We start from the raw sequence: 27,257 nt of genomic DNA on the forward strand, positions 1-27,257 counted from the left end.
GTTTTGGTCTCCTTATCTGAGGAAGGATGTCCTTGCTATAGAGGGAGTGCAGCGAAGGTTTACCCGACTGATTCCTGGGATGGCAGAACTGACATATGAGGAGAGATCGAGTCGGTTAGGATTATATTTGCTGGAATTCAGAAGAATGAGGGGAGATCACATAGAAACCTCTAAAATTCTAACAGGACTAGACAGGGTAGATGCAGGTAGGATGTTCCCGATGGCGGGAGAGTCCAGAACCAGTGGTCACAGTCTGAAGATATGGGGTAGACCATTTAGGACTGAGATGAGGAGAAATTTCTTCACCCAGAGAGTGGTGAGCCTGTGGAATTTGTTACCACAGAAAGTAGTTGGGGCCAAAACATTGTATGTTTTCAAGGGGTTAGATATAGCTCTTGGGGCGAAGGATCAAAGGATATGGGGAGAAAGCAGGAGCAAGCTATTGAGTTGGATGATCAGCCATGATCACAATGAATGGCCTACTCCTGCTCCTAGTTTCTATGACAGTGACTACAGTTCAAAGTACCACATCGGTTGTAAAGAAATTTGGGGCGTCACTATTTAAATGCAAGTCTTCTTTATCAGGCAACACTGGAGTTGCTGTAGGTTATCATTGATACTGAGGTTGAAGTTCTATATAAGGCTGCTATTTCAACAAGTATGATTAAGGACACACTATTAATGGCTGAGCATATTGCTAAAAGCAGCTTGAGTGGCACCACAAGCTTCCTTTACAAGACATGAAGTGCTGTCAGTGGGCTAATTCACTTTCAGCTGAATCTCAATACAAAAGCCTACCTAGATTTAGAAAAAAAGCTGAGCAACTGCTATGGATGCCAATTAAGGCACGATCTAGCATTTGGCGACTTAAATGTCCTGGGTTGGTTGGTCAATGAAAAGTAGCACCAGCCTGCTGAGTGAACACAAATGTAAAATGGATTTGTTAGCAATGATAGCGTATGCTTTCTAGTTACAGCAACCAATACCAAAATTAGATCAAACAATGCATTGTTATGAGATATTCCTGGAAACACTCGCTATTAACACAGAGCGCAAGATCTTATACAGAATAGAGTTGGGGGATTTTACTGAATTGTGTTCCGAGGTGATTTTCTTCCACTGGAGTGTCAGCATTATTCTGTTGGATGTGAAGGCTTCATTTCAAAACATTAAATTATTAGGATCAAATGTTCGTATCAGGACTTACCAGCTTGTGCTGCTGCAGAGCTGATGATAACAGGAGTTGACGCTACCAATCTAACTGGTGTCCCTAATCCAGTCCTTGCTCCAGGACCCACCACTAAGGCACCAGTTTGGTCATAGTAGGCAGCCGGGGCTAAGACTTGATAACCTAAACACAAGAGGTAAATGGAAGTTAAATCTGCCTGTTATGCAGAAATATACCATCTCTTTCCCTAAAATGAGCATAGCTCAAGAGGGTACTCAGTAGAGCACATACCTCAACATTGTTACAATTACGTAGCTCTTCCCTGAGGCTCTTCCCTATCTGGTTGATGCTCTGCAACTACAAAGCTGAAAAAAGGCGTTTTTTTATTAAAAACCTCCACCTCACTGGAGGCAGTTGCGGGCCAATCCGCATCCAACAACCTGCTCTGAACACTCAGCTCACATTTTGACAGCTGTGACAAATTCCAGTACAGCAGCTGAGAGAATCCACAACATTCTAAATAGAAGAACCCACAACATTCTAAAAATAAGCCAGCTCGCCCTATCTCCTAATGTTAATGGATCTTTAAAAAAAAAATCCCAGGATCCAGATCCACATTTTCACCAAAACCTAATCGGTTCTTCCTTAATCCATACCCTGTATACAAGTTTCATTGAAACCTGTCCATTAGTTTTTGAGATATATTGTTTACAGATAAACAGACTAACAGACAGGTGAAAACATTACCTCCACCCACCTTCAGTGACAGAGGTGAAAAGTTATTTCTGCCAAGAGGACAAATGCCATTGCTCCAAAAACAGAAAACCTACAACTCATTATCTTTTGTTGTTAACTGATTTTCCCAGCAAATGCCTGTCCAATTTCCTCTTAAAATTAGGTTCAAAACTTCACAACAGTATAATTTAGGTTTGGTTTAAACAGCTAGTGCTTTGTTGTCTAATTTCAATTTGTGTATGTTCTCATGAAAGACATGACATACAAAAGAAGTGTTAATAATTAGGGTCCACCTACAGGGTTCATGACTACACTTCTGCAAGAATTAATTTAACTTCCCATACAGTCACCTTCAATAATATCTTTAAGCTGACCAGCTTTATATAGCCAGCAGCTTTTTTCTAAATTAAAAACAAACTAAACAATGCCAATTTACTGATAATTTCTCAATCCTCATCTGATTTTGAAACTTGGAAAGCAGCAAGCATCAGTGATCCCTCAAGAGCTCCATTGAGATTTTCCAATGAGAACAACAAATTATTATAGCACAGAAGGAAGTAATTTGGCCCATCATGGCCATTCCAGCTCTCAGCAAGAGCAGCCAGCTAGTCCCACTGCCCTGCCCATTCCCCATAGCCCTATCCAGTTTTCTGGTGGGTAAGTGCATGGCTGTCTCCAATAGCAAGTTACTTTGCATTTATGCTATCATTGACATCAGAATTGCAAGCAAACCAACTTATCTAGTGAAATATGTTGCCCATACAGCATGAACATTATCTTGGCTGTTTTCTGAGCACAAAACACCTCAACTGGAGTGCTGTCCTGGAGTACAATTCTGGACACCACACTTTAGGAAAGACATGAAGGCTTTAGAGATGGTGCGGTAAAGATTTATAAAAATGGTTCCAGGGGTGAGGGAATTCAGTCACATGGATGGCTTAGGGAAGCTGAGATTTAAAGGGTGGTGTTCAAAATCATGAGGAGTCTAGACAGAGTAGACAGAGAGAAACTGTCCCCACTGGCAAGAACCAGAGGACACAGATTTGTGATTGGCAAAAAAAAACCAGAGGTGGCATAAGGAACGCTGTTTTTTAAAACAGCGAGTGCTTAGAATTTAGAATGCACTACCTGAGAAGGTTATGGCAGATTCAATTGTGGCTTTCAAAATGGAGATGGATAAGCGTCTGATGAGAAAAATCTGCAGGGCTACGGGTGGGGGAGTGGAACTAACCAAATTGCTCTTGCAGGGATTAAGCATGGACTAGACGAGTTGAATGGCCTCCTTCTGTGCTGTAACCACTCTATGGTTCTATTCAATGAAATGAGCACAGAGATCAGTCAACACAAAACTTTATAAAGTAAAGGGCTTTGAATCTGTAAGAGATTCCCAGAGCTGAATTTATTTGATAAAAGTTTTGAAACTGCTGAGGAATGGGTAATTTTCATGTAGAAGTAAATAGCACAAGTATCAAATGAATGGACCTCAAGGGGAAAAAAATGATAATTTTTGTGCTATTGGGAACATAAAAATATAATTTATGGAAGCATTACCCTTCTGAACTTTGCTCTGATTTTTCCTTCTAAACTACAAATAAGTCACCCTACAAACTTTTATTCCTCTCCACATCATCCGTGGAACTCATGGCTTATCACAGTATCTCCTGTTCTAATTTCTTCCCAGGACCTAAAAAATGGGCCTCCTTACCCCTCCGAGTCTTTTCCTCCTTCTACAACATAAACGTTTTAACTCAAGTTTCGTATCAGTTAATTAACATTTCCAGAATTGCATCTTCTCTTTTACTCCTTTATCTTTTGGTGTTATTCTGACTATATGCTCCTGTCATCGTGACTTATCAATATTAAAAATTGATCCAGGATATTCATGCATGATAATATGTTAGACCGGTATTCTAAAGTTTTATTTTAATTATTTTTAGGAAGGGGGCCAGGGAGAAGCTTTGGTGAACTTTGCATCTGCAGACTAAATGAACTAGACAGAAGTCCATGACAAGGCTGGATTACTCATTCACTGAAAGAACAAGCTTGATGGATTGAATAATCTTTTCTGGGTTTGCTTTCCAATATTCTCATGTCATGATAGGAAACCTACCGCAATTCTGAGCCACATAGACCAGAAAATTCCAATTCCCTTGATGGACTAGCCGAGCTCCATCAGGGCCACAATGAGGCTGCAAGAACTCTGAGCTAGTGAGTGCATTTGGAGCCAAATTCCTGCTGCCAACTGTTAAAAAAGTGGAGGATGTGAATTTCAAGGGAGGATGGTTGCAATGCCCTCCACAACCAATTAACTTACCAACACTAATATGAGGAAAGACTACTCGGGTGAAGTGGTGTTGATCTCTCAGGGTCCAGGAAATTACATGGCTACTGTATCTTGGAGGGGAGGAAGAAATGTACTGTAATGTATCAAATGACAGGGCTGTCAAATAGTAAACACAATCAACTTATATACCTGGCATTCCTGTAGCGAGACCTTGGCTAAAGGCAAGAGCTGGATTGGCAGCAGCAGCTGCTGCCAGTGAGTCAGCTTGTTGACTTTGCTGACTCTGACTTGGAGTGAGTGGACGTTGATTTCCACCACGCAACACCTAAGAGTAGGTAATAAATGGAAGTTTTACCACATTCATGATATACATCAGCTAATCAAACTTACAGATAAACTGTTTCACACCTTGAGCATATACAAATATTAGAGCAGGACTTGTTCTAAAGGCAAGTGCTACTCCGTTATAAGCATAACCAACAACCAAAATCAGCAATGAGTAAGTCACCCAAAATCTAAATAAATCTGACCACAAAAGATGTACAAAGAATTCAATAAAATGTTTATACATGTCTTTTTAAAGCCATTATGTTAACAGAAGGATGAACTAGCCATTAAATATCAATTAGAATCACATACTTGTTGTTGCCCTTGCTGTGCCTGTGTTGCAGTCTGCTGGTTGGCAGTATTGTTTGCAGCTGGTGCAGCAGTTTGCTGTTGGAACAGATTGGCTGGATATACACTCCATGGAACGCCATAATACTGAGGTGGGACAACTGTAGGGCCTAGCACAAAAATACACAGCGGTGAATCAACAATGGTCACTGTTGCCTATCGAGCCTAGTAGCTTGACTAGAACTATATTGTTTATAAATTCCAATGGAGGACTCCTAACTAAATTTGATGAGCTTGTCCACTGAGTCACCATACCATACAGATCCCAGATCTGACCTCTTAGCAAACCTCAGGTAGAGCAAAACTCCAGTGCCTCTGAGGGAAGGAGAGAAAATCATTTGGAGTTCCCACTCCTGATCACTATCCAACAAGCTCTGCCTGAATTTGCATAACAGGAATGAATCTAGCTCCAATGTGATACAAGCACCTGTTAACATGAATGCCTACATAAGTCATTAAACTTCAAAAAATAATTGTGTGAAGCACTTTTGAGATACTTCAACAAAAATGTACAAGAGGCTGAACCATAAGGACAACCAAGAGTCCGAGAGGATGAGCTGGGAAAATACAAATTTAACATGTTACATGCTGACCTAGAAGAAGGGGTCCTGGCACATATTCTAATAAATTAAAGGTGGTATTAAGTAGGTTAATTATATACTTTAATTGCTTATAATTGATTTCCAGTCTCTATTCCCAAGTTATATGGGGCACAGAACACAGCTAGAGAGATTTTTTTTGGTTGTTCAATAAGGATGTGAAACACAGGGTGGGGAGACTGCAACAGCCCCACAGTGGCCAAAAGCCTGCAATTATAGCATGTAAACCAAATGTTGACATAAGGTTTTCTAAATACAAAACGTTAATATCGGTTTTCCTATATTAAACGTTGACGACCTGGTTCAAAATTTATCTCATACATATCTGTATATGCCCATCATACACACACAAATCATTTGCGGCCTTATTCAGTTATATGAGGAATTGGGTGTCTCTTTGTTGTGTTATGATGTAGCAAGTGAAGAAATTACAATGCCACCTCTGGAGGAAACAAGAACAGCAGGTATTACTGTTACTACTGATTTCAATGCACTGACAGCACAGCAATATTTGCAACTCAAGTATTTAAGTACATAGCTATATTATTAAAAGTCTTGCATATAGCAATCATGTCCAGCCATCACAATTTTTGGTCTTTCTTGTCAACATTTAAAATATAGCTGTAAAAATCATATGTCAACATTTATAATGTAGTTGTTATCTCTGACCACTAAATACCAATGTGGCGTTAGTCACGCAGCTCCATTTACCATTTCATGTATCCCAGGGCTGTCCTCGTACAATTTTAAAATACAGGGGACGTTATTTATCCCCTGTACTCACCAAACCAGGGTCTGGAGGAGAATTTCCTGTTCCTGGTATGGCAACCACTCTACACCATTCCCTTCAACAGCCTCCCTTCCCCCTCCCTCCAAGCCACTGGTTCTCCAAGTAGCCTGCTGCACCATCAATCTCCCAAACTCACACCCTTCAGTATGTTCTTATGGCAACCAGTCTCCTCCTTTCAATATTTGTCTCAGCTGTTCATCTGAACTGCCAGTTGCTACCACATAAGAACCACCTTGCTGCTGCCGCTATCCACCCGAGTGCATTGCTTTTCCTTATATTTCCCTTTATTACTTAACTCACAGTCACAAATTGGTCAGTAATGTTATCTTTTGAATTGTTGAGTGCAATTTCCTTTCCTACATTGAAAAGCAACAAAACAAGGTTTCAAAAGCTATGAATCCATGGGCCTTAATAGAGAAAAATAGATTGCAGGTAGGTCAGGATAAGATGGGGCAATAGGTCTGTATCTGGTCGATGTATTTTAATACAGATGAATGTATCTTATACTTATGTCTCATCTTAAAGTCAGGTTATGGATCAAAGTTCTAATCCAGAGACTTGAGCACATAATCATGCTGACACTCCAGTGTAGTACTGAGGGAGTGTTGCAGTGCTGAAGGTATCTTCTCAAGATCCAGCCTACTCTCTCAAGGGGATGTAAAAGATCACATGGCACCATTCAAAAAAGAATGGGTAAGTACTTCCACTATCCTGACCAATATGCATCCCATAACCAACACCAACAGCTTAACTGGTCATTTATCCCATTGTGTGAGACACCTTGATGTGCACAAATTAGTTGCCATGTTTTGCTACATTACAACAGTAACCACACTTCAAAAATACATAATGCACTCTGAAATGCTTTGAGGCACCCTGAGATTGTGAAAAATGCTGTATAAATGCAAGCTCTTTCTTTTTTTGGGTGGGGGCAATGCCAAGCATTTAAAAACTATACAAGTTTGCTAGATGAAGGCTGCAGAATGGGAGAAGGACCTGGATCTTATAGTGTATGAGTCACTGAACAACCATGACCAATGCAGTGAGGCTATTAGAAAGGCAAATAGAATGTTGTAATGTATTGACAGGACGGTTAAATTCAAAGTAAGTATTATTCTGTCTCTGGGCAAAGCCTTGGTCAGACCCTATCTAGAATACTATGTTAAGTTTTGGTCCCATCAAGTGGTGAGTGTTATAGAGGTCTTGGAAAAAGTTAAGAGGGTAACCAGATTAATGCCTAACACAAAGTCACTCAGTTGGTGGAAAGCACTGGAATTTTTTTAACCAATCTGGAGAAAAAGAGACTTCAAGGAGATTTAATTGAGGCCTTTATACATAAAAATTAAACTGAGTCCACGTGGGTAGGCTATTCAAACTAGAAAGATTGGTGAACAGGGGCAAAAGTGAAAGCTCTAAGCAGGGAATTAGCTTAGATGTTAGATAGTACTTTCCTCATGGAAAAGGCTGCAGGTCTGTCAATCTCTGGAACATGTTGCCAGCTCATGGAGGAAGTACTGATTTGCCGTAAGCGTACAAAAGGGAACCAAGTTGAGATCCTAAATGTGAACAACTAACCTCATATAGAAGCTAAGTGGGTATGGGTCTGGAGAAATGAAAAAGAGCACTCCTAGTCCTATATGAACATTAAGTGAAGCTCAAATAATATTATATAAATTGGAGCAGTATTTCTTTTTTGTTTAATAACTACTTTATAACAGAGAAGAGGGTCTGGAGGTGCCATCAATACTAATATTACTGGTTTTGGAGCCCCACCCTATATTCTTAAGAGTGTGTGGGGGATACTACTGTCTACCACACCAACACTTCATTGCTGCTTCCAAAGTAGGACATTACCTATCCACTCCCTCCCTGTGCTAGGCAGGCTTCAGCTTCTCTCCACTTGCTCCCTTCTTCGCTGAACAATGAGTGGAAATGAAAAATACCCTTAATCATTTTTCTTCACCTTAGCCCAGGCCACTGAGGTTAATTCTAGCTCTTTTACAACCATCATGGCTCAGAACAGTTAACTGAACAGAGATAACGAATTGAATTCGATACCTTGAGCTCTGTGCTTTAATATCAAACCAAGTGCTGCCCTTATCCAATAGGCCTATACAGTTTTTTAGTCTTTTAATACTGTTATCTGATTGATCACCTGCTAAAGTAGCTGCTGCAGCCAGTCCTGCTGCAGTATATGGATCTGTGCCTGGTGGAGCTGTACTGATAATGTATGGGTTTGGCATAAAGGCTGCTGGAGCAAGGCCTGCAGAAAACACACCTGCTGTTCAAGACAAAAAGCGTTAATGATTCATTCTGCTGAAATTATCCACAAATTGCATTCATGAATATTACTTCCTCACTTTTCCCTTCATCTTACCACCTCCCTCCAAAAAAGCTAAGTAGTTTTGCAAAGCATTATATTCAATGTTCTTCATTTTACTAAATTATGTAACATGTTGTTTGGTTAAAAATGGTACAGCACTATGTTCTATTGGCCAGGTTCCAAAGTTTAGTATGGTCAACAAGACAGACAGCAAGCATAGCAGGTATTAGCAAGGAAGAAAGGAAATGGAGGGGAAAGGTCTACTGAAAAAACATTCACACATCTCCAGACAACCAGCTCACAGTGACAATGAAATTTCTGTACAGCTAAGAAAAATAGGAAACTCAATTAACAGAAAATAATTTGGAAATCAACAGGTGGCAGGGTGGAGTGGATTGGAGAGGGAGAAGAAATGCTCAATGCAACTCTTTTCATACAATTAAATGAATGATGAGTGAAAAAACATAACTTCTAGTTTCAATAATGCAATTAACTTTGTCATTAGCTGTTTAAACATGTAGAAATGATACGTAATATTCCTACACTGTAGATACTATGCTGAAATTAAAGTAATTAAAAGGTGCACTGGTAATAATATCTGTTGGTAGGACAGTGAGGAATTACGATAACACGATCTTTAATTTACAATTTTACTTGCTGTGAAATGAAATCACATTTCCTACCTCACCTATACTGTTTCCATAATCAATTTCAGGATAATACTTGTGTAATAAGCTGGGGCCAAGATTAAAGAACTACCTAACAATTTAGCAGCTACAAGAAGTTACCACAGATGTTCCAGGTGCATCTTCATTTTTGGGGGCAACATGTATGGTTCTGACATATGGAAATCTATGTAACCTACAACATGTAAAACTAATGACCACTCAAAATTTTACGAACAAATAATACAAGGTTGGATTATCTCCGACTGATATTGTCCTTTAAAAGTTCAAACTCCACCTGAAACAAGATGTTGGCTGTGGTGCACAGGGACAAGAGGTTTGGATCTATGTTGATGGAAACAAAGCCATCCAAGTGCCCATGAGAAAACTACGGTTATAAGTCAGGAGATAGCTTCAGCTACCGGCAGATTCAGACCACGGCTGAAGTCAGGGATGACTAATGAATGAGCCAAAAGCAGGTTATCTGGTCTCAAGATTCTGCTGTTTAATGTGTTCTTGTTGGCCATATAACCTGAGAGTGTGGCTCCACTGGGGCATTTTTTTTTGAGAGAGTGGTCTTGCCTATATTAGCTGATCAGTTTCCTCTGTGCTTTGACTGAAAGTGATTGACTATCTTAGTCTAGAACCAGAGCTCACAATATCTTTGACAATTTGAGACTCCATATTCTGGAGGCTGGGATCTCCTTCCAAAAGGTCAGGTGCTCTCACCAAACTCGTCTACATTTTGAGTAGCCACGCAAGATAGAAGACAGCAAAGTTAGTTTGCATGGGAGTCAGCAGCATGAAAGCACAAGTGATACTTATTTAAGAAGCTGACTGTCTACTGAACTAATTAGGGTTGGCGTCAGGTGGCTCAATATTGGGTTGGTGAAAATATACAGAACTTTACAGGCAAAAATGATTAAACGCAAGGCAGTTCAAATAAAATTCAATAGCATTTTGTTTGAGTCTGTGGGCTGCCTGAGAAGACAAAAATGGTTACTACAAAAAAAACCGAAATACAATTTTTTTTGTGTGGGATGGAACAGAAATGCTGCTAATGAGGTTGTGGAGATGGGGAAGAGTACAAGGGAGGATAAGTCTACAGCAGGGTCTCCACAATGGACCATGTAAACCTTCAGGCAAAATTATCTTGAAAGAACAATGGCCAATAGCTATTCCACCTCGCCCCCATCCAACTATCTCAGCCCCGTGGCAAAAAACATCATTCTTTTTGCGTGGAGGTTGAACAAATATGGTAGGACATTACACAGCTCTTTGATTGTCAAATGATTATTCGAGCCATATGGGATTAATAATGCTGACATAATAACAACTGTCTTGCTGCGACGACTAATAGATTTTATTTCAAAGCAAGGAAACAAACAGCATTGGAGATTTTACACCAAGACAGTCAGCTATGCTAGTCTTCATAATTCACAAATTGTTTATTTTTTTCTCTGATTTTCAAGAATGTCATGACAAGTCTATATCACAGAAAGAGGCCATTTAGCCTAAATGGCCAATGCCAACATTTATGCTCCACATGAGCCTCCTTCCTCATATAATGCTCTCTTCATATAACCCTATCAGCGTACCTTTCTATTCCTTTCTCATGTGCCTACCTAGCTTCCACTTGGATGCAATTTTGTTACTCGACTCAAGTGGGAATAAGTCAAGGGAACTGGAGGTGGATCCCACAGACAAGATGAGCTTAAGAGGGCATGAGAGAAACTAGAGAAAGATGCAAGTTCAGGGATAAGGCAGGGGACCAGAGGAATGTTGGCCGAGTGGACTAGGGTAAGGGATAGAAGTGGAGAGGCTGTTGAACAGATGCTTTCAATATTGATGACAAAATGAGATGCTTAGATGCTGGAAATGAGGGTGATGGCCATGGGGCAGAGGAGTTTAAGAAGGGGTATTCCATGGGAGGAGGGAAGCCTGGGAATATCTTTGCATTCTAGGATAATCTTGGAATAGTGAGCAGTTTTGGCAGGGGAGAGTAGGACCAGATAGAGCTTTGTGGTCCAGCCAGATCAGGTGATGAACGGCTAAATGACCATTAATGTTCAAGACCAAGTCCCTTGGACTTAAGCAGAGAAGAGGGCAGTATCCGGTGAACAACCAGAGTAGGGAAGATAGTATTGGTTATGATGAGGATAAGTGCAAAGGTGAATGTGAGGGTAATGATAAGGGTGAACAGATTAGTAGCTGCAGAAGAAGTAAACAAAATAAATAGTTATTAATTGAAAATGCAGTTGAGAGTGAGTTAGGGCGAAGTATTTTCCAAGGGATAGCACAGTGGAAGTAGGGTTGAGGGGAAGAGGGATATAGATGGAGAATGATACAAGGAAGTGATTAGAAACGACCTTACCTATGACAGATATAATGGAAGTAACAAGGCCACTTGATATGGCAAATGGGTGGCTGTGAATATAGTTTTACATGAAGGGAGAGACTAGAACAGCAATGAGCATAGAGGAGAGAGCACAATGAGTTGAGATGGAAGTTGAAATCAACACAGTTGAGAAATTGCTCTGCCCAGAGGCTGAGGGCTGGAAGCAGTGAAGCTATCTTGGTTGTCGTGGTACTTGGTTGGGCAGTAGAGAATGAGTATTTTAAAAGAAAGGAGAGAGGGGTGGAACGAGAGATGTTCAAAGAAGAAGGTGCCAGAAGAGTAGTGGGGAAGACCAAAGGGTGATGTGGTGATAAGAACCAAACCTTAATTGCACCGATTTGGGAAGGCAGGTGGTGGTGGGCACAGCCAGAAAGGGGTCTTTACCCATCAGCCAGGTTTCTGACATGACCAAGATTATCATCTTCTCTATCAGGCAACCTCTTGGCCTTCTCTTTTCTAGAAAAAAAGAGCGCTTGATCCTGTTTAATCTTTCCTGATGGTCGTAACCTCTTAGTTCTGGGGCCCTCCTGGTGAATCTTTTCTGCACCTTCATCAATGCCTCATATCACGTGCACAGTATTCCATGTGCTGTCTAACCAAGGTTTTGTACAAGTTAACTATAACTTGTGCTTTTTAATTCTATTTACTTAGAAATGATTATCAGTGCTTTGTTTTTTTTTAAAAAAGTGACCTTATCAATCTGTGTCCATATTTTTAGCACTTTGTGTATCCATACCCTACATCCCTTTGCTCTTCCACCTCATTTAGACCCTTATTATCCAAGCAGTACATAGTCTCATTTTTCCTCCCCAATGCACCACCTCACTCTTAACTACATTGAAATGAGCTTGCTAATTACATGCCCATTCTGCAGGTTTATTCATGTCTTCTTGTTTGTTACAACATTCTTCCTCTGTATTAACTATACCTCCTGATTTGGAGTCATCCGCAAATTTTGAAATTGTACTTCCAAATAACTAAATTGTTAGTGTAAGATGTGAGTAAAATAACCATTTTGTTTACTTTCTACAAACATTGCAATACTTACATTTAAATCATGATGACTTGGCCAAACTACTGAATCTATATTATGCTTGGCTTGTGTATATAACTATTAAGTGTGTAAGTCAAAGATAGCAATTACTACTATGAAATTTTTGGCCTGTTACGTGTACTAAAAGGGTGATGCATTATTTAACTGCAGTTTTACAGTGCATATATAAAAGCAGATTAATACCAATCCTGGTTACTGCTTTTTCTAGCTTTTCCTAACAGATCAGTTGGTCAGTCAATAAACACTACTTTTAATCTTCCAAAAACATGTCAATGAAAATAATAAGCTTCTAAACAAAGCAGAATGAAAGACATTCTACTGCACTTGAGCAAATTGATTTTTTCAGAACATTAAACACAGACTAACAGGCATGTACCCAAGTGTGTAAACTGTCAGAATTAGCTAGACATATAATCAAAATAAATTTCTTTTTTCAGACTTGGCTTCGCTAAGGGAAAGTATTCACCTTTCATTTTGCTTTACCTGACTAAACAGCTTATTCTTGCTCCTTACCTATATGTGGCTGCTGGGCTGCCGCCAGTGCATACTGCTGCTGTTGGGCTGCAGTCAGCTGTTGTACTGTCAGTGCATTTTGCCGTTGGAAGAGCTGCAATGCACAATTACAAACTGAATGTAGAGATCCACAGCAAAATACTCCTACATTTTCTCTTACTGGTTCTTCAAGAATTGCATGTAATTGAACCACAGTGGAGGGATAGGGTGAAGGAAAGTTCCAACCACAAATCCAAAAGACCCACCAAAGTGCAAGTATCTAACAAAACAGCATCCAATATAGCTAACAAGAAAAGGGTAAGCTAGCCACAAGTAGCAATATAGGAATAGCTCAGCCAAGGTGCAGCATGGTTAGCATGCTAGTGTTTGGTAGGTAGGGGTGGGGGGGGGAAAGAAGGGAGGTTGTAGCCTGCTTAAAGCTCAACTCCAGTAGGGCTGTAGTCATTCATCTGAAAGCACGAAAGAGTGGATGACTCTCAAACAGCTATATTGTGAGGCATACCTAGAAAATTTAAGTCAGTTACTATTTTCACCCACGTTCTCCGTAGTTTTAAATTTAACGCCAAACTGAATTTAACACATTAAAAGTGATATAGTACAAAATACTATCAGTTCCAGAAGATCCTTCTTTTCCCACTTACAGTATTCAATGCCCAATTACTCTTTTCTTCTAAGATTCTTTCAAACTCAATTTAAAGCTCTCAATTTTTTTTTAGGTAATAAGTTCGCACTGGTTTAGAGTTAAGGTTGCCAGGGTTAACCCATGATTCACCCAATATTACAGCTGTAACCTCACATTTTTCAACTCTCTACACAAAATTTTTAGTAAGAAAACTGCTACATTTGGTAATGTGCACCATCCACCTCAAGTAGCCAATAATAACGCCAAAAAGGATGACTGCCTGACAATTTCATGTTTTAATAAATACAGTCATTGAAAGTTACTCTGAAGTAAATTTAATCAAGCAATATAATCCAGCATATATAATTTACAAAACCTTCAAATTGTGACTTATGTCATTGTCCTTATAGGAATTTTATGCCAGAGGTCAAGGTTGTATTATGGACATGTCAGACAACTGCAAACATGAAAACAAAATTTAAAAATTGAAAATGCAGAAAATCTGAAAGAAGAACATGTTGGAAAAAAAAGGCCAAAGGGCATCTATAAAGAGTAAAGACAGGTTAGTGTTTTGTGTGTAACCCATTGTATTCTGACAATGGGTTATATCTGAAATGTTAACCAATCTTTTAACTTTACAAATGTTGATGAGCCTGCTGTGGCTGTGTTTTATCAATGGTGCTATGAATTATGCTAACCCACCTGGAATAGTTTATTTTTCTAAACCAGAGTTATCCTTGCATGCAATCTATTTAAAACATAAAACTTGGTGCTTGAAAAACAGCTTCCCACTCCCTTGTATCCTCCACGTATACAGAAGTAACACTGGTAACTATTTGATACAAGTAATGCCACATGTCTTCTGCTTGTCAGAATCACAGAGTTCAGTCTACAATTATTGGCCATACTGTTTAAATTGCGGAGCTCTACAAGACGAAACCCAAAAAGAATACCACCAGAAGAAACAACATAATGGTGAGGGCTGAGCATGAATAAAGACACATACAGAGAGGAAGAAACTAGAGAGAAAAAAGCACACCCTTGGGAAGAAAATGTGTATTGGTCAAAGAGAAATGTTGTGAAATGTCCAATAATGCTGCAAAATAATTTCAACAGCAACACACAAGTTGGCAAGTCACTGACAGCCCTACTACTGCAAACTAAATTTAATTCTCACATAAATAGATAATTCGATGAGAAACAGCTAATCATAGGCAAGGGATCAATTAATACAAAAGCAAACAACTGCAGTCTAAAATAAAACTATTAATGAAGCTGGACACCAGATTTCTAAAACATGAACCAAAAAGCCTAATAACATAGAAACTAGGAGCAGGAGTAGGCCATTCAGCCCTTCGAGCTTGCTCTGCCATTCAATATGATCATGGCTGATCCTCTATCTCACATTCGTCAGGTTGACCACCCTCAGTGAAAAATGTTTTTCTCATCTGAGTCCTAAATGGCCTGCCCCGTATCCTGAGACTGTGGCCCCTGGTTAGAATTTTATACGTTTCAATCAGATCCCCTCTCATTCTTCTAGACTCTAGTGAATATAGGCCCAGTTGAACCAACCTCTTCTCATACGACAGTCCTGCCTTCCCTGGTATCAGCCTAGTGAACCTTCGCTGCTCTCCCTCTATGGCAAGCATATCGTTTCTTAGATAGAGACCCCAAAACTTCACACAATATTCCAGGTGTGGTCTCACCAAGACCTTGTATAACTGCAGTAAGACATCCCTACTTCTGAACTCAAATCCTCTTGCAATGAAGGCCAACATACCATTTGCCTTCCTAATTGCTTGCTGCACCTGCTGTTTACTTTCATTGACTGGTGTACAAGGACACCCAGATCCCTCTGTACATCCACATTTCCCAATATATCACCATTTAAATAATACTCTGCCTTTCTGTTTCTCACACCGAAGCATATAACTTCATATTTATTCACGTTATACTGCATCTGCCATGTGTTTGCCCACACACACAACTTGTCTAAGTCACCCTGAAGCCTCCTTGCATTCTCCTCACAACTTCGCCCAGTTTTGTGTCGTCAGTAAACTTGGAAATATTGCATTTGGTTTCCACATCCAAGTCATTTATATATGTATATATCGTGAATAGCTGGGACCCAAACATCGATCCCTGCGGTATACACCACTAGTCATCACCTGCCATCCAGAAAAAGACCCATTTATTCCCACACACTGTTTCCAGTCTGTCAACTAATTCTCAATCCATGCCAGTATATTACCCCCGATCCCACGTGCTTTAATTTTGCCCAATAGCCTCTTAGGTGGGACATTATCAAAAACCTTCTTGAAATCCAAATACACCACATCCACTGGTTCTCCCTTATCTATTCTACTAGTTACATCCTCAAAAAACTGCAGTAGATTAGTTAAGCATGGTTTTCCTTTCATAAACCCATGGTGACTTTGTCTAATCCCGTTAATGCTTTCCAAGTATTCTATTACCACCTCTCTTATAATAGGCTCTAGCATTTTCCCCACTCCTGATGTTAGGTTAACTGGTCTGTAATTCTGTTTTTTCTCTCCTTCCTTTTTTAAATAGTGGGTTTACATTTGCCACCCTCCAATCTGTAGGAACTGCTCCAGGGTCTATAGAATTTTGGAAGATGACCACCAATGCATCCAATATTTCCAGGGCCTCTTCCTTTAGCCTTCTGGGATGTGGATCATCAGGCCCTGGGGATTTTTTAGCCTTTAACCCCATTAATTTCTCTAACACCATTTTTTCCAAAACTGGTTTACTTCAATTCCTCCCTCTCACTAGACCCTTGGTTCCCTAACATTTCTGGGAAATTATTTGTGCCCTCTTTTGTGAAGGCAGAGCCAAAATATGTGTTCAATTCTTCTGCCATTTCTTTGTTCCCCATTATAATTTCTTCCCTTTCTGACTGTAATTGTCTTTGCTAATCTTTTTCTCTTCACATTTATAGAAGCTTTTACAGTTGTTCCTTGCAAGTTTACTCTCATACTCCATTTTCCCCTTCTTGATCAATCTTTTTGTCCACTTTTGCCGAATTCTAAACTGCTCCCAATCTTCAGGCTTGCTTCTTTTTCTGGCAATTTTATATGTCTCCTCTTTGGATCTAATACTATCCCTAATTTATTTTGTAATCCATGGTTGAGCCACCTTTCTGGTTTTATTTTTGTGCCAGACAGAAATGAATAATTGTTGCAATTCATGCATACATTCCTTAAATATAAACCATTGCCTATCCATAATAAACCCTTTCAGTAAGGCTGCCCAATCCATCATTGCAAACTCGCGCCTCATACCCTCGTAGGTCCCTTTATTTAGATTCAGGACCCTAGTTTTGGATTCAACTTCTTCATTCTCCATCTTAATGGACAATTCTATAATTTTATGGTCGCTCTGCCCTAAGGGACCCCGCACAACAAGATTGTTAATTAATCCTTTTTCATTGCACAATACCGAGTCTAGGATAGCCTGCTCTCTAGTTGGTTCCTCAACATTTTGATCTAAAAAAACCATCACGTACACATTCCAGGAAATCCTCCTCCACAGTGCTATTGCTAGTTTGGTTTGTCCAATCTATATGTAGATTAAAGTTACCCATGATTACAGTTGTACCCTTACTGCATGCGTCTCTAATTTCCTGTTTAATGCCTTCCCTTACATCTCTGTTATTGTTCGGGGGCCTACAGACAACCCCCACCAACGTTTTCTGCCCCTTGGTGTTTATCTCCACCCAAACAGATTCCACATCATGATTTTCTGAGCCAATATCCTTCCTCGCTACTGCATTAATTTCCTCCTTTACTAACAGTGCTAACCCACCTCCTTTCCCTATTTATCCATCCTTCCTAAATATTGAATACCCTTGGATGTTCAGTTCCAATCCTTGGTCACCCTGCAGCCATGTCTCCATAATTGCAGCTATATCATAACCGTTTATATCTATTTGCACTGTTAATTCATCTACCTTATTGTGAATGCTTTGCACATTAAGATGCAATGCCTTTAGGCTTGTCTTTTTAACCTTGTTAGACATCTTAGCTTTATTTTGCACTATGACCCCATTTATTGTCTATCGCCCTTGTTTTTTCTGCCTTCCACTTTTGCTTCTTACTTTTCTGTCTTTCGTTTCTATCCTGGTTTCCCCCTCCTCTGTCTCCCTGTTAAGGTTCCTAGCTCCCTGCCATTCTAGTTTAAACCCTCCCCAATAGCACTAGCAAACAGCTCCCCCCCCACCCCACAGAGGATATTGGTCCCGGTCCTGTTTGTACTGGTCCCACCTTCCCCAGAACCGGTCCCAATGTCCCAGGAATCTGAATCACTCCCCTCTGCACCATTTCTTCAGCCACGTATTCATCTGATATATCCCGTTATTTCTACTTTCACTAGCATGTGGCACTGGTAGTAATTCCTAAGATCACTACCTTTGATGTCCCACTTTTAAATTTATGTCCTAACACACTGTATCCAACTTGTAGGACCTCATCCTTTTTTTTTAACCTATGTCATTGGTACCAACATGTACCATGACCACTGGCTGTTCGCCCTCCCCCTTCAGAATGCCCAGTAGCCTCTCCAAGACATGCTTGACCCTGGCACCAGGGCGGCAACATACCATTCTGGAGTCTCCTTTGCAGCCGCAGAAACACCTGTCTGTTCCCCTTACTATTGAATCCCCTATCACTATAGCCCTGCCATTCTTCTTCCTCCCCTCTTATGCAGCAGAGCCACCCATGGTGCCAGGGACTTGGCTCCTGCTGCTTTCCCCCAAGAAGTCGTCTCCCCCAGCAGCATCCAAAACGATATATCTGTTAGAGAGGGGGACGACCACAGGGGACTCCTGCACTATCTGCCTTCCTCTACTCTGCCTGGTGGTCACCCATCCCCTTTCTGCCTGTTCAGTCTTTAACTGACTGGTGTTGAATAGGCAAAAACACAAAAGGTTATAAAGTAATTTAGGCCAGGATTTTCCAGCCCCGTCATGGGAGGGCGAGGCGGCGCCCCAGCCAGAAGTCCACTGACTTGCAGCAGAACCGGAAGATCCCAGTGGCGGGCAGGTGCGGAAAATCCCATCCCTGGATTCAGCTCCAGCCTTATACAGCATTAAAATTCACCACTCAAGCTTCAACTCAATAGAAGATGAACTCCACATTTTAAATTATTAAACTAGAACATGACAAGTTAAAGCTGAGGGACATAATAAAAGGTAGGCAATATAATTAAACAATAATAAAGTGTGGTAAAATGAAATTAAACAAATTCAAAACTGGCAAGAGGATTAAAGTTGTCCTGCTTTTATTTATATGATTCTATGAATTACAACACAGGATTGTTTCACAGGATTACTGTCACAGGATTAATTCATTGTACCTGTGAACAGCTCTTTGAAAGAGCTATCCAATGAATCCCACCTCTTTGCTCTTACTCCATAATCCTGTAAATATTTTCCCATCAAATATTTATCCAATTCCCCTTGGAAAGTTACTATTGAATCTGTTTACGCTCTTTCAGGAAGTGCACTCCAGGTCACACTAACTTAGTGCATAAAAAATGTTTCCTCACATTGCATCTGGTTCTTTAACTAATTCCCTTAAAGATGGATCTTCTGGTTACCAAATGAACATTCAGCCACTGGAAATAATTTCTCCTATTTACTCATATCAAAACAATTCATGATTCTGCCAACAAGTCCATCAAATCGCCTCTTAACCTTCCCTGCCCTAGGGAGAACATACTGGCTTCTCCACTCTCCCCACCAAGTACCTCATCATTGATATCAGTCTAGTAAACAATGTCTGTCTTGACGACCTTCCAAAAACGTGGTAGCAATTACTCCACACTGTATTTGAAAGTGTGCCTACATTTACAAACTCTGGTGATTTTGGACAAAGTACGTGTGCTGACCAGCTGAACTAAGAACAAAATGCACGAAAGCCCATTCAATGCTCCATAAAAGATCCAAAACAGCTGTTTTCACCTAAACTGACACAAAGTCCTTAACCATTTTTAAAAATTCTCTGTTGAATTAGGAATCGCTGTGCTTGGTGACAGCATAAAACACAATATAACTTGGAGGAGGTCTGGCTTCACGAACATTCAGGGATGAGACCTCCTTTACTTATAAGCTCAAATATAGTCCTATTTTTTCTACTAACCAGAGCTTTGCACAGCACACCTTCCAGTTTATCTTACTGAGTTTTATTTCCCCATATCTCACCTGTGTCATACTTAATACACTTTCTCAATCCCTTAATTTCTATACTTTTTTCTTAAGAATGGTGATCTAAACAGAAACTGACCATTATGACATCACCAATGCTTTTACATGTGACACTATCACTTCCTCGAACCTACCTACACACCTTACATTATTTACACATTACTTGTCTTGAGAAATGCTACCATAAAACGACACACTTAAAATTTTGTCAAAGAGAACCAAGCTTTCTTCTTGCCACATCTTTAGCGATACATATCTTTTGTTATATTTACCAATATTAAATGTCACTTTCCAATTGTCTACCTAGACTGCAAGATCTGAACTGTGAAAGATGAAACTATGAAGAAGCATCAAAACTTTACAATTCAAAACCTTACAATTCAAAACCTGATGTATAGTAGAGGAACGAACAAACCATATGAAAAGTTGCTTGACGACAAACTGTATTAAAACACAAAGCATATAGTTCTCTTATCAACTAGCTAAGAAAATTTTGCAAAAGGGAACTGCCAAACTCTGTCAAGTCAATGTCTGAGGAAGGGAAAAAACATTGAAACCAAAAAAAAGAAAATCTGCGCTATTTCTAGCAGTCAGAACATAAGAAATAGCAGGAAAGGAAGAGAAATTATCACCACTATGGCACTGCTGTAAATTCCATCCTTCTCAGGTTCTTATGATTAATATAGGAAAAGAGTAAAGAAATGCTGTTATTTGCCCACCATCTCTGAATTTGGGTTAAGGTAAGAGTTTCTAAATGTGGGACTCTACAGCTATTACTAAAAAACACACTGCAATAAACCAAGTAATTGCCTGGAGACAAGGTTAACTTGCAAGGCAAGATTTAACTTACATGGAAAAACTCAGCAGGTCTGGCAGCATCTGCAGAGAGGAACACAGTTAACGTTTCAAGTCTGCATGACTCTTCAAAAGAACTAAGTAAAAATAGAAAAGAGGTGAAATATAAGCTGGTTTGGGGGTGGGGGAGGTGGGTAGAGCTGGATAGAGGGCTACTGATAGGTGGAGATAGCCAAAAGATGTCATAGACAAAAGGACAAAGAAGTGTTGACGGTGGTGATATTATCTAAGGAATGTCCTAATTAAGGGTAGAAAGGACAAGCAAGGTACAGATAGCCCCAGTAGGGGTGGGGTGGGGTGGGGTGAAGGGAAGGGATCGAAATAGGCTAAAAGGTAGAGATAAAACAATGGATGGAAATACATTTAAAAATAATGGAAATAGGTGGGAAAAGAAAAATCTATATAAATTATTGGAAAAAAGGGGGATCGGAAAGGGGATGGGGGTGGAGGAGAGTGTTCATAATCTAAATTGTCGAACTCAATATTCAGTCCGGAAGGCTGTAAAGTGCCTAGTCGGAAGATGAGGTGCTGTTCCTCCAGTTTGCGTTGAGCTTCACTGGAACAATGTAGCAGGCCAAGGACGGACATGTGGGCATGAGGGCAGGGTGGAGTGTTGAAACAGCAAGCGACAGGGAGGTCTGGGTCATGCTAGCGGACAGACCAAAGGTGTTCTGCAAAGCAGTCACCCAGTCTGCGTTTGGTCTCTCCATGTAGAGGAAACCGCATTGGGAGCAACGAATGCAGTAGACTAAATTGAGGGAAGTGCAAGTGAAATGCTGCTTCACTTGAAAGGAGTGTTTGGGCCCTTGAACGGTGAGGAGAGGGGAAGTAAAGGGGCAGGTGTTGCACCTTCTGCGGTTGCATGGGAAGGTGCCGTGGGAGGGGGTTGAGGTGTAAGGGGTGATGGAAGAGTGGACCAGGGTGAACACCTTCGGTCTGTCCGCAAGCATGACCCAGACCTCCCTGTCGCTTGCCATTTCAACACTCCACCCTGCTCTCATGCCCACATGTCCGTCCTTGGCCTGTTACATTGTTCCAGTGAAGCTCAACACAAACTGAGGAACAGCACCTCATCTTCCGACTCGGCACTTCACAGACGGACTTCTAGACTGAATATTGAGTTCAACAATTTTAGATCGTGAACTTTCTCCTCTATCTCCACCCCCTTTCCGATCCCCCTTTTTTCCAATAATTTATATAGGGCTAACTGTACCTTGCTTGTCCTGTTTTCTACCCTTAATTAGCACATTCCTTAGATAATATCACCACCTTCAACGCCTCTTCACCCTTTTGTCTATGACATCTTTTGGCTATCTCCACCTATCACTGGCCCTCTATCCAGCTCTACCCCCTCCCCACCTTAAATTTCACCTCTTTTCTATTTTTACTTAGTTCTGTTGAAGAGTCATACGGACTCGAAACGTTAACTGTGTTCCTCTCCGCGGATGCTGCCAGAGTTTTTCCAGGTATTTTTATTTTTGATTTCCAGCATCCCCAGTTTTTTGCTTTTAACTTACATGGCTTCTTTTCTGCAAGTTAAAATATAAAAAACTAAAGCTCAATGAAAATATTAATGTGTAACTCTTATCTTAAAGCTCACTATTGCATTCTGCCAACACCACAACTTGGAAATATTGTCAGGCAGCATCTTCAGATTTATCTGTAGCTAGGAACGCCTCTCGTCAATTTCGCAACTGGAAGGCAAATACTTACCTTATGGCTCAGCCAAGAAATGTAGTAGTACACCCATGCAGCCAAAAGAATTTCAAATGATGGTAGTGCTTACGATTCCAATTAGGTTCTTTGAAGCCTGACATTCATTTGGATTGATTTAATTTTATATCCCAGTTAAATGTTTGTATCATTCTTAGTAAAGGAATAGGGTGAGGAAAGAGGTACCAAAATTCAAAACTGATGAAAATCTGTAAATAGAAACATATTTTGTCTGAGCTAAGCCTATTTATTTAGTTGTAGCACTAATCTTTACCAGGCTGTTGCAAAGGTTATGCATCTTAAAACATTTGATGCATTTTGCTTTTCAGTTGTGTCCAACTCTGTGTATGATGCTTAATCTCAGGGGAAAGCAAACACCAAATCACTCATCGATAAGGACTAACCTGATGCTGGGAGCTGTAGTCAAAAAGACCTACAGCTGCTGCTGCTGAAGAGTCCATTGATACTTGATTGCTTGAATAGTCAAACTGCAAATGATTTAGGCCAACTGCGGCCTCAATGGTGTCTAAAGTTTGTGTGTCAGAATTATGAAACTCTTCTCCAGGTGGCTTACTTGCTGTGGCATTGGCCAATTGGCCTAAACCTTCTGAAGTGTTCTGGTTAGGACCCAGGCGTTCAGCCACTTCAGTGGGAGAGGCTTGACGGCTTCCAGGAGTACGGCTGTGCAGCATAAAAATACAAATGTGGGTTTATAGATTTTTGTTAAATGCAGCACATGCGTGCGCATACACACGCATATATACATACATTTTTTTTAAATAGTCAACCATTTTGAAGGATTAAATGCTACTTAAAATATTATTTAACAGTCACGGTGTCAATACTTCGCCAACCTTTAAATATCATTCCAAATGCTATTGGACATTGGCCACTAATAAAGGGGGTCTCCATACATTTTAAATGTACCCTGTCAAATCCAAATTAGGATCATAACTACGTGCTTACTGCAAGTTACTTCTTTACAGTATCAAGTGAGCTGATTAAACAAATAGATTAATAAAATGCAGTAGCCTTTATTTCCTGAATGATACTTTCCATGTATCGTGGGAATCATATACTGACATCAGTAAACCACAAGCTCAAGAAAGATTTGTACACCTGACCCTTGAGCACTTTGAGTCAGGTCTTGATGTTACCCCCCCAACAAGCAAATTTTCCTTCCAAAGCTAGGAATTCCCTTCCTATGGAAATACTCCATTAACATTATTTGCTACATATGTTCTTCAATGAGAAAATATCTTGAAGGAAGCTGGGTAGGACTGTTGGTGTGTTCCAAAATATGACTCAATTAATTCAATATGCATCTTTCATTTGGCTCCAAATGTAGTTATCATCACCACCAAACTACAGAGAATTGCATGCTTACTCTCTCCTTACAAGTAATGGCAAGAGATCACCATAGCCCTACTATTAAGTTGCCAAAGGGTGATGTAGTGCTTTGCAGGTCATAATGGTTTTTCATGTCTGTTGGGAAATTCTGCATGCTTGTTGCTGCATTCAACTAACCACTGCTGAAATCATATCTATTAACCATTGGAGATTGCAGACCTAGTGTTTTCTATCCCACCTACATTAAAATGTGAATCTATGCACAGATCATTAAACCACAACCCATAATCTATTTCTGATTTAGATGTGGCAGGGAAGAATAATTAAAAATCAGCACCTGCATAACCATCAGGTACTTATACACCAACTCCTGCACTCCTTCCAGCTAAGATAATTAGTGCCGCCACAGGCAGCTGGTTTTAGATCCTAAGCAGTCATTCAGCAGTGAAATCTCATTTTATCTGGGTTGAATACCAAACCTTTGAAATCAAACTACTTACATAAACCAGTGCCCTACTAAATTTTCAGTCACCATCATTTGTTACAAAATGGATGACATGGGCAACTGAATGATCTGGCAGTGAGTTCAAGACTCATATTAACTGATGTTTATTCAATAACTTCATAGAAAATATTTCTCCAGCCTTGCCATCAGGTCAAGACAATGAACTTAACGTTGAAGAGACATTACCTCACTTCAATCATGGGCAATTAATCTTTCTCTGTAGTCCTCCTTAGATCAAATTAAATGGAGGAGGATACCAAAAATTTTCCACGAGCAAATCATTTGAAAATGGTTCCTCCTATACTTCCTTTGGTTAAAAAGACACCAAGACGTGGTTCTCAAGTTTTCATTTTCTACAATCAAAGTAATTATTTTCCAGACATTTCTACTCTAGAAGGCATAGTCCACACCCTCAAGTGGAAAATCTAATTGCTCGAGTGTAGTCTTGCTTCAGGATATCTTACATTGCAATGCTGCATTTTTTTTAGCCTTTTCTTTTCCAATTTCCCATAAACTCACTGGGAAACTATAAGAGGAGAAAGGTAGCAAATAAAGTTAGATAATTTATCTATAGCCATGCAAATTTCAAAACCCAGACTTATCAGGACAGTTCTGCAATAAGAATAAAAAATCCAATGACCAATCTAAAGGATGAAACTTGAAGTCTGTGCACTAAAGCAGTAAAACATGAAAAATATTTTTAAGAGGAAATTAAGCCCCAAACATGCAATGCCATGAACGATTTAAGAAGGTTACGTCATGCAACAGAGGGTGGAAAAAGGCTAATAAGGATTGAAAACGCTGGGAAAACTCTGCAGATTTGACAGTATCTGTGGAGAAACAGAGTTAAAGTTTTGGATCTGTATAACCCTTAAGGGTCATACAGGCTCAAAATGTTAACTCTGTTTCTCTCTCCACAGATGCTGTCAGACCTGCTGAGTTTTTCCAGCATTTTTGGTTATTTCAGATTTCCAGCATCAGCAGTAGTTTGTTTTTATGAAAAAAGGCAATGTGACTTGAGGTGCCCTTAAAGCAATAAGTGAGCTTTCTCTGTCGATATTATCAAGACATGATCCAAATAATAGAGAAAAAAGCCAATATATTTAATTTTCCCCAAAGGCAATTATCTAATGAAAAGTGTTGGCATAGAGAGATTCTTACAATTAGTACTAGCTGAGACTGTATATTAAATATATAATGAACTAAGTTGTCAGCATAAGAAAAATGTTTGGTTTAAATTTTCAGAATTTTGTCCATTTCTTTTGCTATCGCTTGCCTTTGTCTACCTAGATATTAACTCTAATTTGCCATGCCAGCAGAAGCTAATCTTGAAACTTCAAAAAGTGCCAGCTGAAGCCTACAGCTCATACAGGTGGTCCACGATGGCAGCTTTATCTTGGTCTGCTTCCTATATATGGGAGGGGTAATCCCCAAGCCAATCTCATGAGAGTCTAGTTGGATTCCCCAGAGTGGAATTACTATAAAGCCTGGGAACAGACTGCTCGTCCCCTTGACCATAGGTAATACTTCATTTCGGAAAATAAATCCAGTAGTTTAGCAACCTTCACAAAATTTTAAAATACCAAAATGAGGCACTTACTTGAAGTCCTTGCAGTCTGCATCTATTCCATTCTGCAAAACTAGCCCATTAGTTTTGGAAATATCATCATCTCCTTGTTTCAGATCTCTATTTTTATCTTCCTCGAATGGTGATGATTTCCCTTTCTGATCAGCCTTCTCATTCTCATCAGGCTCAGTGTCTCCAGCACCCTAATGAAACAAAGCCACTAAGGCAGGCGTACTACAGAAGTAAACTATTCAGTATCCTCATCATTAATGCACCGGCATGGCCATTAATAGGATATTTTCATGCAGAAGCTTCCCATATATTTTAAAATGCCTTTCGGGAATGATTGGATAAAGGTTTTATTTTCTCTAAATGAATATTATGATTAACACATGACCAGTTGAGCCATACAGACCAGGAAAGTCCCAGGTGCAATCTCCAGTCTGTGCTGGCTAAATTCTCAGATGGAACAGTAGTAGACCTACTTATATTGGCCTCAGCGAACCTTGGGTAAAATTAGCTTTGGCACCCGATCACAATCCAGCAACCCCTCCAGAAAACCTGCATGGGAATGCTGAATAAAACAGGCCATCCCCATTTAGTTTTTTCCTATTTTGTCCTTACAGTTGCCTTATCTATTTTCCATATCTTACTTCCCTATCTTTGAAAAGGAGCACTTTTAAAATGTTCTTACTGTCCTCATTGACTACATTGTGTTGCCTTGTCCTTGATTCTTGCTTTTGTATGTCTTTTCAGTTATTTTGTATTGTTTTATACATGGCCTTTGTACTTAGTCTTTTAAGTTGTGTAGTTTATTTCTTTCATGATTTCTTCTCATGTTGAGTATTGATCTTAATGCGCGAACATCTAGTCTACAAAAACGTTTCTGGGATTATCAGGTGCAGAAAGATATTTCAAAGTGGTTCACAGCAGGGAGAAAACTAGTGGATACCAAGGAGGAAGAAAAAAATTGAGAGCCAGGGTGAAAAGAGAGAGAACTTTTGCTATTTTCCTATGTTTCTTTTTTGAACATACATGTATAACTGCCAATGACACTCACTATTGCATACTTTATTGAATTTTATTGACAGCCATATATTTGGAAGTATTGGGTCTAAATGAAGTATGGTTCCATGGGCACCTGTCACTATTCTGTACCTCAGGCAAATGGCCATTCTCCAGGTATGATCCTAAACAGTCTTCATCACTAGTTAATAG

At 39.9% G+C, this 27,257-nt stretch overlaps 1 protein-coding gene across 13 annotated transcripts in view; it reads right to left on the bottom strand.

Moving 5' to 3' along the window:
* LOC144680498 (pumilio homolog 2-like) overlaps nt 1–27,257 on the bottom strand; it is a 129,608-nt gene that overhangs the window by 39,934 nt on the left and 62,417 nt on the right. For 7 of the 13 annotated variants that reach the window (XM_078541530.1, XM_078541527.1, XM_078541525.1 and 4 more), the window contains 7 exons: nt 26,073–26,242; nt 23,022–23,298; nt 13,205–13,298; nt 8,407–8,532; nt 4,827–4,972; nt 4,377–4,512; nt 1,208–1,351 (listed from right to left, as the gene is read on the bottom strand). In XM_078541530.1, the coding sequence (XP_078397656.1) occupies nt 1,208–1,351; nt 4,377–4,512; nt 4,827–4,972; nt 8,407–8,532; nt 13,205–13,298; nt 23,022–23,298; nt 26,073–26,242 (1,093 nt within the window). The remainder of the gene's footprint in view (nt 1–1,207; nt 1,352–4,376; nt 4,513–4,826; nt 4,973–8,406; nt 8,533–13,204; nt 13,299–23,021; nt 23,299–26,072; nt 26,243–27,257) is intronic. The other 6 variants (XM_078541529.1, XM_078541526.1, XM_078541531.1 and 3 more) reach the window with 5 other exon arrangements.

This window comes from Cetorhinus maximus, chromosome 5 (genome assembly GCF_964194155.1).
Source record: "Cetorhinus maximus chromosome 5, sCetMax3.hap1.1, whole genome shotgun sequence".
NCBI lineage: Eukaryota > Metazoa > Chordata > Chondrichthyes > Lamniformes > Cetorhinidae > Cetorhinus > Cetorhinus maximus.